This window comes from Haematobia irritans, chromosome 4 (genome assembly GCF_050003625.1).
Source record: "Haematobia irritans isolate KBUSLIRL chromosome 4, ASM5000362v1, whole genome shotgun sequence".
Taxonomy (NCBI): domain Eukaryota; kingdom Metazoa; phylum Arthropoda; class Insecta; order Diptera; family Muscidae; genus Haematobia; species Haematobia irritans.
In genome coordinates, this window is record NC_134400.1 from 68,337,477 (window position 1) to 68,353,274 (window position 15,798).

At 38.5% G+C, this 15,798-nt stretch overlaps 1 protein-coding gene across 1 annotated transcript; it reads right to left on the reverse strand.

Moving 5' to 3' along the window:
• Positions 1-977: 977 nt before the first annotated feature.
• LOC142235536 (uncharacterized) lies at positions 978-6,825 on the reverse strand. The gene is made up of 2 exons (XM_075306786.1): positions 6,343-6,825; positions 978-5,744 (listed from the first exon to the last, which is right to left on the reverse strand). The coding sequence occupies exons 1-2, from the start codon at positions 6,823-6,825 to the stop codon at positions 978-980; spliced, it is 5,250 nt and encodes a 1,749-aa protein (XP_075162901.1).
• Positions 6,826-15,798: the final 8,973 nt, after the last annotated feature.

A 15,798-nucleotide genomic window follows, 5' to 3' on the forward strand; every position in this document is an offset into this window, starting at 1 on the left:
GTCGGTGAAATAGTCTGAACCCAATTCGATGTCTATCGGAGTGTTGCATTTGAAGTCAGGGTCAGCCAATGTGTCGAGTGAGAAGTCCTTATCCGGATTAGCTAATATAGGTCCGTCATAGGGCTTTCGGGGGAGGTCGTTGGTCATAAGCGCTCGGATTTCTTTTGTCCATTTGAAACGTGCAAGACGGCCTGACAAACGAATTTTGGCGAAACGTGTGTCACGATATGTAAAGGTCGGAAGCTGCAGTGATGACTGAAGTTTGCAAGAAATCCGAGACACAGTAGCACTGAAGTTCAAGATCGCCCGGCAGGTATGCCATATATACGGTTCCTCTGGAAAAGCCACATGAACTTGAACCGTGGGGACAAGAACTTTGGACCACTTGAACGGCACATGAGGTTGCTGTATCAATCTGAATTCTGATTGGCTGCGTTGAGGTCTCTTGGCTGAATTTGAAAGTCGACTAGGTGTTCGCGATTTCCGTTCCTGTGAAGTTGAATCTCTATCGGTTGACAGGCTTCGTCGGCGTACAGATCCCCGAGGGCTAGGTCTTTCTTCACGTTGTAGAGGTCGGTTGTCACGTGGTTGAGGTCGTTCAACACATGGTCTTGGCTCCGCCCGTTTCTCAGACTTGGCGTGCATTTCCTTGACTTGTGGTGCGTAATGTAGCAGCGTGTTGTGTCTGGCATTGCATATCTGGCAGCTTAGCTTAGTAGGACAATCACGGCGTGTGTGAGAGCAAGCGAGGCAGTTAATGCAGTAAAAATACTGACAAACTATTTCAAAACGCTCGGATGGTCCTTGGCTCAGAAACTTATGACAGGTCTTGATGGGATGATCTTGTTTACAAAGGCCACATGAATAAATCCATCCCTTTGGTCTGTTGCTTTGCCGATCAGTGGTTGGTTGTTTGGCTGCCATTTCTGAAAAGATGAACGTGTATAGTGCGGATCGTAGCTAATTTATGTATGTATTTAATTGGAGAGAAGAGGAATCAATTTAGTTATAGGTCTTCGAATGACCCCATTGGATGTCTTAAGGTCAACTACACGGCTATTATCGTCTGATCCTGGATAAAGATGAATAATTCTTCCTAGTTTCCAGTTATTCGGAGGAAGTCTGTCATCCTTGATTATTACGAGGTCATGAATTTTCACATTTTCTTGCGGTCTCTTCCACTTATACCTACGGTGTAATTCTCTCAGATATTCAGTTTTCCATCGTTGACAAAACTGCTGAGAAATTATCTTCAAACGCTTCCAACGGTTGGCAAGCGTGATATTGTCTGAAGATAGGTCTGGTTCCGCAGGAGATAAAATTGGGGCACCAATTAGAAAATGTCCCGGTGTAAGTGGAGAGAGGTCATTTGGGTCATTACTAGCGGGACTTAGAGGTCTCGAATTGAGGCAACTTTCGATACGAGCCAAAATCGTTGAAAGTTCCTCAAAGGTGAAGGTCATGTCAGGAATCGTCTTTTTTAGATGAGATTTAAAAGATTTCACTCCGGCCTCCCATAGGCCGCCCATATGTGGGGCACCGGGTGGAATGAAATTCCATTCGATGTCCTGAGATGAATGTCGAGTGATAAGGTTGGACTGTAAATGTCTGAAGAACTCTATCCGATCTTTTTTCAGCATTTCTGCTGCTCCCGTGAAGTTGGTTCCGTTGTCCGAAAACATTTTTGCAGGACAACCCCGTCTACCAATAAATCGGGCAAATGCAGCGAGAAAAGCTTGGGTCGAGAGGTCGCTAGTGGCCTCCAAATGTACGGCTTTGGTCGAAAAGCATACAAAGATGCACACGTAACCTTTTGTAATGAGGCATGCTCTACCTGTATAATTTCGAATATTAAAAGGTCCGGCAAAGTCAACTCCGGTGTTTTGAAAAGGTCGTGTGAAAGTACTCCGTTCAGGAGGTAGAGAAGCCATGATCTGGTTTCTCGTATGTTTTTTGTACAAAATGCAAGTCTTACAGTGATTTATGACAAATTTCACAAGAGGTTTAAGTCGAAAGATCCAAAATTCTGTTCTTAAAATACGAATCATCAGTTGACTGCCGCCGTGTAAAGTCGATTTATGAGTATGCTCAACAAGTAATCGTGCAAGTCGGCAATCATGGGGAATCAAGATGGGATGTCGTTCATTAAATGTCAAAGATGGCGATTTTGTAAGACGTCCATTTGATCTCATAATGCCAAAGGTATCTACGAATGGGTTCAATGTCAAAAGTGAGCTGGTTGAAGCTATCTGAAGCTTTTTCGAAAGTTGAGTATATTCCTCTCCAAAATTATGTCGTTGTGTTATTATGATAAGTCGAGTTTTAACGAATTTAATTTCATCGGATGAAATTTCAGTAGAAGTTGATCGAAGGTGTATTCTTTTGGAACCTGTATTTCTCCAAAACCGAAATACATAAGAGAGAACCCGGTAAGCTCGAGAAAGACTAGAAAATCGTTCCAATGGATCTTCATAGGTCGTTGTGAAAAAGGTCTTAACCGGTTTTATTTCCAAAGTCGTTTCAACCATTTGTTTGGGAACCGGCCAGCGGCTTTTTAGTTCTTTCAACCAGGAAGGTCCGTACCACCACAGGTCGTAAGTCTGTAGGTCAGTTGACGAACACCCCCTTGTAGCGATGTCTGCTGGGTTATATCGAGACTCTACATGTCGCCAGTTTGAGGTTCCTACTTTTTCTGTAATTTCCGCCACCCTATTTCCCACGAAAGTGTTCCAAGTACAAGAAGGTCGATTTAGCCATGATAGAACAATCGTTGAGTCGGTCCAGAAATGTAGGTCATATGAGGTCAACTGTAAACGTGGCACTGTAGAAGACACCAAAGTCGAGAGTAAAACTGCGCCACAAAGTTCAAGTCTCGGCAACGACAGCTTTTTGATGGGGGCTACACGAGTTTTAGCAACTAGTAAATGGCACTTTATGTCATTCCCCGTTTCAAGTCGGATGTATAAAGTCGCAGCATAAGCTTTCTCCGAAGAGTCGCAAAACCCATGTAGTTCTACCTTGGATTCTGGAGTGAATTGTACCCAGCGAGGTATTTTGACACTTTGAATGTCAGGACAGGTCTTTAGGAAATTTTGCCATGTTATACAGGTCAGTGGTGTTAGCCCATCGTCCCATCCGACTTTGTCCAGCCAGATTTGCTGCATGATGAGCTTGGCGACGACTATAATTGGCGCTAACCAGCCACATGGGTCAAAAAATCGAGCTATGGTTGAAAGAACCTCTCGTTTAGTATACGAGGGTTTAATTATAATTTCAGGTTGGGGAAATGAAAATGAGTCCGCTTTAATGTCCCATTTTATCCCTAAGGTCTTGGTTCCAATATTTTCGGACAAAGTCAGGCAATCTAATGATAGAAGTTTTTCTTCAGGAAGGTCTTTGATGACTTGAGGATCATTGGAAGTCCATTTCATGAGGTCAAACCCGGCAGATAGTAACGCACTTTCTAGTTGCTTTCTAGAAATGATTGCCTCATTGACCGTATGCCCTCCTGCTAGAACGTCGTCAACGTACATGTTTTCCTCTAAAACTTTAGCAGCCAAAGGATGAGAATGTCGAACGTCTTCAGCTAGCTGTAGTAAGGTCCTTATTGCCAAAAATGGGGCACAATTGACTCCAAAGGTCACTGTTTGAAGTTCAAAGTCCTCAATTGGGTCCTTAGGGGATTTCCGAAACAATATTCGCTGATATTGAGTTTGTGATGGGTCGACTAGTATCTGACGATACATTTTGGTAATGTCCGCGTTGTAGACATATTTGAAAAGTCTCCACTTCAAAGTCTGTAGAACGAGGTCCTGCTGAAGAATAGGTCCAGGATACAAAATGTCGTTAAGACTTTTCTTGTTAGAAGTCGGAGACGACGCGTTGAAGACAACTCTCAATTTAGTTGTAACACGGTCTGGTTTTATCACCGCGTGATGCGGCAAATAGTAGTTAGGTCTTTTCGGAATCTCAGAATGATTTATCTTTCTCATATGTCCTAGGTCTAGGTATTCAAGTATTACTTGATCATACTGCTGTTTGATGTCAGGCTTCGTACTGAGCATCTTTTCCATTCGTAGAAACTGGGCCATTGCTATACTGCGCGAATGTCCAATTTCTTCACCCTTTTTGAATGGAAGGGTAACAACGAATCTTCCTGAACTGTTTCGGTAGGTCGTAGTTTGGAAGATTGTTTCGCAAGTCTTGTCCTCCTCTGACCTCAAAATGGGTTTTGGGGTCTCCTCCACCTCCCAAAATTTTGTGAGGATTTTATCGAGGGCAACTGCATTGAAAAGTGATATCTCATTTTTCGATTCAGTCGATTTCTCCACTGGTCCCCCCACAATCCAGCCAAATACTGTCTTTTGTGCCAAAAGGGAGCCGAGTGGACGAATCGGAGCTGCTAAGTCGAAGATTGAGGGGCCTAGGTCTAGTCCTATGAGAATGTCAATTGGTTGGCTTACGTAGAAGTGCGGGTCTGCCAGAGGTTGTTCAAATGTACTGATGTTGATGTCTAGGTCTTTAGGCGGCAAATTAAATGGTAAGGTCTTTAGAACTGGAGCCAAAACATCTAGTTTGAAATTGGGTTCCACCTTTGAGCACAGTGTGAAAATACAAGCCTGGGTTGATGTTTCAGTCACTGTTGGACTCAAACCTGAGACATGCACTAAGTTCCGCTTGGTCGGAAGTCTAAGTCGGTTTTTCAATTTGTCGGAGATAAAGGTCGATTGAGATCCTGGATCTATGATCGCTCTAGCTTCATATCTCTGACCATGCGATTCTATTTCAACAAGGGCTGTGAAGAGTAATGTTTCTCTCGCCTGAGGTCTACACGAAGGTCGGTTGGCCTCTCGGAGCGCTAAAGTCGTAATGTGAGGTTGTTCAGTATCTGTTGTGGACTGTATAGTTGTTGTAAAAGCTTGGGCACTGGTACTAGGTCGTACGCTGGCGTCTTGTTCAAGTGACATGGTCGATGCGCCATTACCTTTGTGTAAAAGTGTGTGATGTCGTTGATTGCAAGTTCGGCAGTTATAGTTACTTTTGCAATCTTTGATGTGGTGGTCCGTTGTGAGACAATTGAAACATGATCGACTATTTTTTACAAAATGAATACGATCATTTATGTTCTTTTCTAAAAATTTAGGGCATTTTCCTAAAGTGTGACTTTCTGTGCAAAGTTGGCAAGTTACTGTGGTGAGAGGTTGAGGTCCTTTTTTTGAATTAGGTCTCATTTTAGTTTTTTCTTCAATTTTCGTCTGGAAAGTATGAATGCGCCGATCTTTTGGATTGTATATCTTTTCCTGAGCTTTACTATTTGATTTTGAGATCGACGGCTGAATATTGCCCACGGATTCTAAAGTCTTGAATCTTTGGGTCAAAAAATCATCAAATTTATGCCATGAAGGCATTTGAGAACTATCGTCTAGATTTTTCTCGAAGTCCTCTAAATAACTCCTCGGTAATTTCTGAGAGCATAAATATATTAAAATCGGATCCCATGACGATGTAATGATGTCCAAGGTCTTTAAAGTCTGTAAACATCCAGTTACTGTGCGTTGAAGCAATTTAAGTGATGAACTTGAATGTACAGATACGGCGGGGAGGTCAAATAATATACGAATTTGCTCATTGACTTGCATACGCTTGTTTTCGTAGCGATCTGCTAGACTTTTCCAAGCGATGTCAAAGCCTTCGTTAACAAGTGGTACGTGGGATATAATCTCTCGCGCCTCACCTCCAGTTTTCTGATTCAAATCACACAAAAAAATTTTTTTCTGATTCAATCACCAAATTAATTGATCCAATTAATTTTTTAATTGAAATGTCTTCAATCACGGAAATGATAGTATCAATCACAGTTTTAATTGGGCATAGAAAAAAATCTTGATTAAAAAATAATTGATTTTTTCAGCAAATTTCAATTAATTTTTTAATTGATTCAATTAAAAATTTAATTGATGTTGATTGCAAAACTCAATTAATTTATTAATTGAAAAAGGTAACTATTTTTAATTACTTTCTGAATTGGCTTAGAGTTTTTATTTGGATTAACAAATGATTGTTTGAAATACATTTTTAATTAAAAATTAAAAAAAATCAGCACTTTTTTTAACTGAATTAGTCTTCCGAATTTGATTAAAAAGTTGATTGTATCAATTAATTTTTTAATTAAAAATTTTAAAATTTTCAATCATTGACTTAATTAACTTAATGTTTCTATCATGATTAAAAAGTTAATTGTATCAATTAATTTATTAATTGAAAAAATTTTCAACTTCAATTAACTTTTTAATTGGAAATATTTTGGTGATATTTTTTTCTGTGATGGTAAAGTTTTTCAACCCCACTAAGTCTCGGATTTTTAATGTAAATTGCCGAGAAAAGGTCGCGAAATGTTGGCCAGGTCTTGTAGCTGCCATAGAAAACGTCCGTATCGCATGGCGGTAATTTTATGGCATATTCATGTGATCTGTCAAAGCCCGCTGGGCTGGGGGCTGAAAGTCTCTCTGATTTCTCCGGAGGATTGTTGAGGGAAGAAAGAGCTTCTTTTTCTGCGTTGAGTGAGCTGACAACAAGTTTGTAGGACGACAGAGCCTTTCGATAAGTTTCGCGCAAAATTTTTAAATCAATTGGTTTTTCCCCTTCTGGTGCCTTATAGTCTCTACATATCTCATACGACCTTTGAACTTGGGTCCATAAATGGTCCACATGAACGCGTAACACGTCTAGAGAGTGCACATCTTTTTCGGCAGGTCTATTGGATTCAGCCTGCTCGAAGTCCATAAGGTCGTTAAAGGCATTAGTAAATTTCTCAGAAACGCTCATTTCGAAAAAGTAGGTCGAAATAAAAAAGAATCGAAAAAATCCCACGAAATATCAATATTATAGGTCAACTGGCGTTGGTATGTTGAAAATTTATCAGAAAATCGAGAAATTTCAAATTAAAAATTTCCAAAAATGTCCCCGCAAAATTTCAAAAAAGGTCCGATCTGGCAACCCAATTTACCGATTCGCCAATATGTAAACAAATGAGTCGATGAGAGCGACTAAATCGGGACGAAGAGGAAAGCAAAAGTGATTGTACTTACTCCGTTGTTTTTTTTTTTTTTTGCGAGTGTGGAGAATTGTCTCTTTGTTGTACTTGTTGAGAGGTCTTGATAAATAAACGGAGGTCTACAAGAAAAAGAGAAAATCACTTTGAGGTCAACACTTTTGAAAATTTTGTTTTGGAATTTACAGTTAGAATTTACAGTTGCTTTTTACAAAACGTCACTTATTTTGAAAACTTGATTTGCACTTATGTAATGTCACACAACTTTATTTGCTTTATTTGCTTTAACTGCTTTTATGTATTTTATTTCACAGGTCACAATTTTTTATTTCACAAAAATTTGCAATTTTCCAAAAAAGATGTCACTGGACCTTGCACAAGTTACTTTTCTTTCACTTTTTGTCTATGTCACTTTTTCCTTTACAAGATTTCAAAAATATTAACTAATTTTTTCCAAAATAATTTTCAGTCACCAACAATGTATTAATTTTTTATTTATTATTATATTCCTTCTTTTTTTTTTTACAGTATGTCTTTCACCACAGGTTTTGTTTTTGTTACTAAATCACGTAAATGTCAATATCACACACTTTTTGATTTTGAAAAGAAAAATTAAGTTTTATTTATTTTTTCATTAATGGAGTTAGGTCAATCTGCCTTTCACCAAAGGTCAGACTTGTTGCACAAACAAATTCCAATAGTTGTTGTTCACAAAGGTCACTTACTTGAACACTTAACTAAAACACTTATTCGGTTCGATTAGGACCAAATGTTTAAGTGGGGGCAAAACTTTTCCCACTTTTATTTTAATTATTTATATGTTTACTTCATTTGCTAATTTTAGTTATTTTCATTTTTTCCTTGTTTACCGTCTGTCCGCTTTACCGTTACAATACCTTTTGATTTTTTAAAACACTATTATTTTATTCAATTTCAATGTTTCACTAAATTTTGTTTATTATTTTGTGTTTTCAATTCAATTATGTTTTGTTATTTGTACAATATGTTTGGTTTCACAATTTTATTACAATTTGATATTTTGGTTATATGTAATTTTTCCACTTGTCTTCTTCTTTTTTGTTGCGAACCGATTGAAGTTAATGATGACGATCAACTAACTTCTCGCTTCCCTTTATATGTTTAAAGGGCCATAAGGAGAGAAGATGACAGCTTTAACAACAACAACAATGACATCGATTGTTATCGATGACAAGAATGAAGATGTTGTTGTTGTTAATGTAAGTAGCCAAAATTAAATTAAAAGAATGTTGAAATGAGACAACGTGTATTAGAGTGGATCGTATTTGTAGCGAATTTTAAAGAAAGTTAAAATCATTAATTTGTTGAAAAGAAAAAGACAAGTAAAATGAATGTAGAATTGACGTCAATTAAGAATATATGAAATAAAGAAAATGCAAGTAATGAAATTAATAATGAAAAACAATAATAAATGAGAAAAATGTATGAAAAAAAAGAAAGGCTATACAACAGTTCTGTTTAATGTCGTTGGGCATTAAACAGTATGAATAAGTCGTTCGAAGAGAATTTAACATTGATAGCGATGCAATTAAATAAAACCTCTGTCAATAACATAATATGTATATTCATTATTATTCAACCGTCGAACTGAACGGACGTGTTTTCTAATAGCGGAGTATTTCATCGTAATAAGTACTTATTACGAAATTTGGGCAGCGACCAAGAGTCAGGCCCAATTAATCGACCTGTAGACGGGTCGACTGGCGGTGACACTTTGGCAAGTCGAACCTTTTCTAAGGTGACGACATCAAAAGGAGGCAATCCCTCTCGAAAGAGATTCAAGGAACGAAGAAATGCTTTGTTTATCCTAAAGAAATTAGGATCAGTCGACCCAAGCACGTTGTCGGCTAAGCAAAGCGATTCCTTAAAATGGGCTCAAGGAATTCTTGAAGCTGGAAAAAGGGAACGATCACCGGATGAGCTACCATCCTCTAAACGGGATCAAAGATCGTTTGCCTCAGTTGCAAAAGACAGCCTTGTGATGGCTATTATTAATAAAGGAGCATTGGACGGTATGATTCCAAGGCAAAAATGGGGGGAAATTGAGAATGCTTTGTCTGGCGTCTACTCACAGGTGCTGGAAAAGTTTCCCGGCCCAGATCCTCGACACCAAGAGGCTGGTATCAAGGACGATTTAAGCTAGTCGCATTTAAGGACCAGAGGTCTATAGAATGTTTTAAAGCTGCACTGATACTAATTGGTGAAGTTTGGGAAGGAGCTGCTGTAGAGTTAGTCGAGAAGAAAGACATACCGGCTAGACCAAGAGCACATGCGTGGATACCTGCAAACCCTCCTGACCCTGAATCTATTTTAAATAGACTGAAACAATGCAATCCAGATCTTCCAACAGCTGATTGGAAGGTTGGCCGTTTGGATGAAGTGGATGGGCCAAGACGGCATGCAGTGTTTATATTGAACACTCAGTCTTTGCCACATCTAGCAAAGTCCCAGGGCCGTGTATGTTATGGCTTTCATTATATCCAAATGAAGGTGTATAAAAACGATCAGCTAAAGGATTCAGAAATGGACAATCCTTTGTCTGAATCAGAAGTAAGCGGATCCTCTTGCGAAGTCGAGGGGGATACCAAGACATTTGAAGACATGGATAGATACCGTATGCGTGAGGAGGCTTCTACTGCCTCAGAACTCACCAAAGTTGAACCTATGGTTATTGCGAGAGTCACCGATATCTCTGAAGAGGACATTCTTGATGACTCGATTGAAGCGGCTGATGTGACGGTGGTTGACAATTTGGATGGTTCTACGGTTCCTCCAGATAAATCTTCACCATTGTAAGGCCGCTTGTGCTGCCTTAAAAGTTCTCCTGATGAAAGGAGACATAGATATAGTTCTTATTCAAGAACCATACATATATAAGAACAAGATCTGTGAATTAAGGACTCCGGGTTTCAAACTTTTGCATAATACCGGTAACGATATAAATCGAGCATGTATAATTGCTAAAAACGAACTAAACTTGTTTCTGCTTCCTTCATTGAGCAATGCAGACACTGTCGTAGCCAGTCTAGAGATATCCACATGCAAATATTGGGTATCTTCGATCTACATGGGACATGATAGGGATATGGCACCCTGTGCCGTTAAGACCTTAGTTGAGGAATCACTAAAAACAAAGACAAAACTCATTATGGGATGCGATGCAAATGCACATCATAGTATTTGGGGAAGTAGTGATACTAATGCAAGGGGAGAGTCGCTAATAGAGTTTATTTTGCGTACTAACCTGGTAGTTTGCAATAAGGGAGATGCACCAACCTTCGTCACCAGGAACAGACAAGAGGTTTTGGACGTAACGTTGACCTCTCCGGAACTGAACGATAAGATATCTGAGTGGCAAGTTTTGAGGGAACATAGCTTCTCAGATCATCGCTACATCGGTTTCAGATTGGCTGTTCGTACTTCAAAGACCATATTTCCGCCAAATGTTAGGAAAGCTGATTGGAATAGGTATAGGGAATCGTTCAATTTGATGATACCGGAAGTGCCGGAGACAAATATGGGCACTGTGCAAGATATCGAACACGCAGTGGAGCGGATTACTAAGGCCTTCAACATTTCACTGAAAGCTGCATGCCCTAGAGGAAAGCCAAGGGGAAAAAATCGGCCGCCATGGTGGACTACGGAGTTAAGTAATATGAGGAAATCCTGCAGGAAGCTCTTTAACAAAGCAAAGTCCACAAGAGCTCCGGAGGATTGGGACACTTACAAGATGAATCTGAGAGAATATAAACGAGAACTGAGAAGGTCTCAACAAAACACTTGGGATGATTACTGTAGCAGTATTGAGAATACGTCAGAGGCTTCCAGATTACGGAAGGTACTAGCATCCACTAACACCGCTCCAGGTTTCATTAAAACATCGGAGGGAAATTGGACAACGTCCAGTGAGGAGACGTTGGAGGTACTTTTGGACACACACTTCCCTGGAAATCAGACGGTTGAACCATGTTCCGGCGGTGTAACAGAGGCTCAGCGATCATTTCCTATCGAGGAAATTGTGTCGGAATCTAGAATAAAATGGGCTTTAAATAGCTTTGGACCATTCAAATCCCTTGGACCTGATGGAATTACTCCGGCGGAGTTACAGGCAGTGGCTGGAAGAATTATCCCCTGGTTGACGGTGATATAAAACAATGTGTAAACTTAGCATATATACCAGAAAAGTGGAGGGAAACAAAAGTCGTCTTCATACCTAAAGCAGGAAAAGCCTCTCACTCGAGTGCGAAGGATTTCCGACCCATCAGCTTATCCTCATTCCTACTTAAGACCCTGGAGAGGATGATAGACATGTATCTTAGAACTACCGTGGATTCAAGTTTGCTCTCGAAACGACAGCATGCAAATGACACCATAAACGATGATATTAGAAAATTCTGGGAGTTGGAAGAAGTCCCCACATCGAAACTGCTGTCTGAAAGTGATATGTGGTGTGAGAAATTTTACCAAGAGACAACTAGTAGATTATCCAATGGAAAATACATGGTAAGATTACCATTTCGGCAGGACTTACCACCTGAGGTGGCACTAGGACCATCAAGACGATCTGCTATGGGACAGTATCTAAACATTGAAAAATCTTTAGGGAAATCACCTAATCTTTCGTACGAATATACGAATGTATTATCTGAGTATTTAGATCTTGATCATATGGATCCAACTTCATCTACGGAAATTTGTGTCAATTCGCGGTACTGCTCTTTTTATCTACCTCACCATGCGGTTGTCAAACCTGAACGCACTTCCACAAAAGTTAGGGTTGTATTTAATGCCTCGAAAAAAACGTCTACTGGGGTTTCGCTTAACGATATTTTACACACTGGACCCACATTACAAAACGATTTAATGAACGTAATATTGCGATGGCGTTTTTTTAAATATGTTTTTAATGGTGATATTCAGAAAATGTATCGCCAAATTTATTATTTAGATTTTCCTCGTTTAACAGAGCTTTGAGAGTACTATGTTTTGTATATCGGTTTATAAAGAGATGTCGTCGACAAGCCTACTATTCTTTTAATACTGAATATATATCCAAAGATGAAATCCTGTTTGTCAAGTTGAATCTGATACGTTTGGCCCAACGCATTTATTTTACATCTGAATACGAGGCTCTTGAGAACCAATTACCCATTAATTCTAAAAGTAGACTGTTGACACTGAACCCAATTTTAGATGGAGATAAGCTGTTGCGAGTGAATGGTCGTTTGGCAAACTCTGATATGAGTTATAACGAACGACATCCAATCATACTGCCCGAAAAATCTCGTTTCTGCAAACTGTTAATTGAATTTACTCACAAAACCTTACTACACTCTGAACATCAGGTCATGCTTCGCGCTATTCGACAGGAATTTTATATAATACGTCTAAAAAGTGCAATAAGACATTGTATAAGGAATTGTCGTATATGTACAATCTATAAACATCGAATTCGAACCCAGATCATGTCAACATTGCCAACTGAACGTTGTACATTTTCATTGCCTTTCACTAATACTGGCGTCGACTTTGCTGGACCCTTTGAACTTAAGACATCGAGACTCAGAAATGCTAAATTGCAAAAGGGTTACGCGGCAGTTTTCGTATGTCTAGCCACTCGTGCAATTCATTTGGAGGTATGCTCGGAACTAACTTCTGACGCTTTTCTCTCGACGTTTAGTAGATTTGTAGGAAGAAGAGGGCTTCCGAAGAAAATGTTCTCTGATAATGGAACAAACTTCGTAGGTGACAATAGGACTTTGACTACTGAGTACAAGAATTTTTTAAGGAACGTACAGCCATCTGTTTCTGAAAAATATAATCTGCATGGGTTTTCGTGGCATTTTATTCCGCCTCATGCTCCTCATATGGGAGGACTCTGGGAGGCGGCAGTAAAAAGCATGAAAACACACTTAAAGAAAGTTGCTTCTAATTTGAAATTCACTTTCGAGGAATTTTCCACCTTGCTAATTAGAATTGAAAGTATTCTAAACTCCCGACCACTATCCCCCATCAGCGAAGACCCAACTGAACTGATTCCTCTGACCCCTGGCCATTTATTAAGGGGAGCTGCTTTGATCGCTATCCCCGAGGAGTACTCTGATGATTTGACTTTAGTAAATCGGTGGCAAAGATTAAAAACTTTACAGATCCAATTTGCAAGACGTTGGAAAACTGAATACATTTGCGATCTCCAACGACGATACAAGTGGAAAACTACTCAACAAAATTTGAAAATTGACGACTTTGTCATTGTAAAGGAAGATAATCTTCCCCCTAATGAATGGTGCCTGGGTAGAATTGTGAGGGTATTTCAAGGAGCCGATGCCAATGTTCGAGTAGCTGAGGTACGCACACAGAATGGGTTAATAACGCGCCCCTTAGTAAAACTCTGCATTCTTCCGACTGCTTAAACTTATCTCCACCACTTCCGTTCATATCCTAATACATTTTACGTTTTCAGCAATATGTCTAGCCACCCCAAGTGCCGTATTTGCCAACAAAGGCATACTTTAAAAGATTGCGCGAAGTTCCAGCAAATGAATGTCCATCAACGTCGTAAGGAAGTAAAGGAGAAAGGCTTTTGCTTCAAGTGCTTATGTTCGTCACACACTCGTGATTGGTGTAGATCCCGCAAGACGTGTCTGGTTTGCAACTACAACCATCACACTATGTTGCATGTCGATAATCACCACGGACAGGCAAAGCTTCGTATAAGCAACCGAGTACCAAAAAAAGGAGTTAAACCAGTCCCCAGAAAACATGATACTCAATCATCAAAGTCACGAAAAGTCTCTGCCTCTCGTTGTCCATCTGTCTCACTGCCCTCGCCCAAAGAGAGGTCAAAACCACTAGTACATGAGAGGTTGCACAAAAAACCTAAAAAGCACGTCTTCCTTCCCACTGCGCTAGCAAAAGTTTTGACTCCACACGGCCATCACAAAACAAGACTGATGCTCAACTCTGCCGGATTACAAACGATTATCCTTCGGTCTCTGGTATCTCGCTTAAAACTCAAAACCACTCGCGAAAATGGAGAGGAGTTTTGTGCTATAAGTTTACAATCATACTATGACCCAGCAGCAAAGATCCAAATCTGTGGCGTAGTCAAATCTACATTCAATATAGCTCTTCCTAAATCGACCACAGAAGAAAGATTACAATCGATTTATGAACACTTAACTGATTTGGCTGATCCTCATTTTTGTAAACCAACCAACGTCGAAATCGTAATCGGGAACGACATACTCACGAAGATTCTCCGTGCTGGTCTAACACAAACTTCATCAACAATGCCGATCGCCCAGAGCTCAATTTTTGGTTGGATCATATCTGGGACTTGTTTTTTCTAAATTGCTACACAGCAACGGGGCCGGCATGTTGAACTGCGTTCAACATATTTTAATATCATTTCCTCTTTTTCCATATATTTTATACTTTCTAAATTTCCAACATTTTGAATTTAACGGATATATTCACATTTTGTATCTTGAATTGTAATATCTCATCACTTACATTAACTGTGGTAACACTAATAGTAATAATTTCACTCAATGTCATCATCTTAGAAATAAATTCCAGTAGATAATTTTGTATTTTCTTTTCTTAACTTGATATGTATTGTAAAATTACTTGTGCATCATCACTTGAAGCGGTAAGAAGCCTCGCTGTACACTGAAAATATACAAAGAACTGAAATCTGATTTGCTTTCTTTTATTTCTTTATTTGCATAATTATTCAACGTTTACATCTGCGGAGATCAAAAAGCATTAATACAGTCCATTCGTAGATACCGCATTTGTACACAAGGGAATATAAAGAAAGGCATGGAATATTTTCGATTTTTGAGACATATATTGGTGTTTGTTTATTAAACCTTTTAAATGACAGTTATTAATATTTTATCGGTAGTTTAGAAAAAAGTTATTAAGAATATTTAGTAAAATATGTTGAAATTGAAAGTGTATTGAAATTTTTATTATTCAAGGTAAAAACTTAATATTCAATTCCAGATGAATTTGGAAAATTTTTGTTTATCTCAGCGTATAGTTTAGTCATAAATTGGTAAGTATTTTGTTAATATGGCTTTCTTTTAAAAATAATATTTTTATGTATATTATTATTTGTTAATTAATTTTTTGGAAACCAGTTTAATGTTTTTCTTTGTTGTAAAAGCAATATTTAATTTCAGAGCAACTCCAGATGGATTCAAACAAATTTAAAAAATAGAGAATTGGTAAGTTTTCTTTTAAAAATTGGCTTTCTTTCAACTAGAATATGTATACGTTTTTATGACCGTTTTATCATCAAAATTACAGGTTTTTAATACCTTATTTTAGTATTTCTTTAATCAAAATTTTTGGAAACCAATGTAATATTTTTAATGTAAAAAACAAATATTTAATTTCAGAATAACCCCTTAAAAATTTGGAAAAATTTTTAGTACTCCTTTGCTTGTAATTTAATAGTGAATTGGTAAGGATTCTTTAACTTTCTTTTAACCCTGTACAGTCATCCTTATATTTTGTATATTAACGTCATCCTTCGTCATTTTGACTACGGCTCATTTCAAGACGCTATAATTTTCATCGTGAGCGAAAAAGTGAACCAAACTTGAATTTATTTTCTTATTCAATTTGGTTTTAATTAGTATAAGAAAAAAATTCAAAACGGTCGAATTAGTATAACTTAAATTTACCATTTCCCA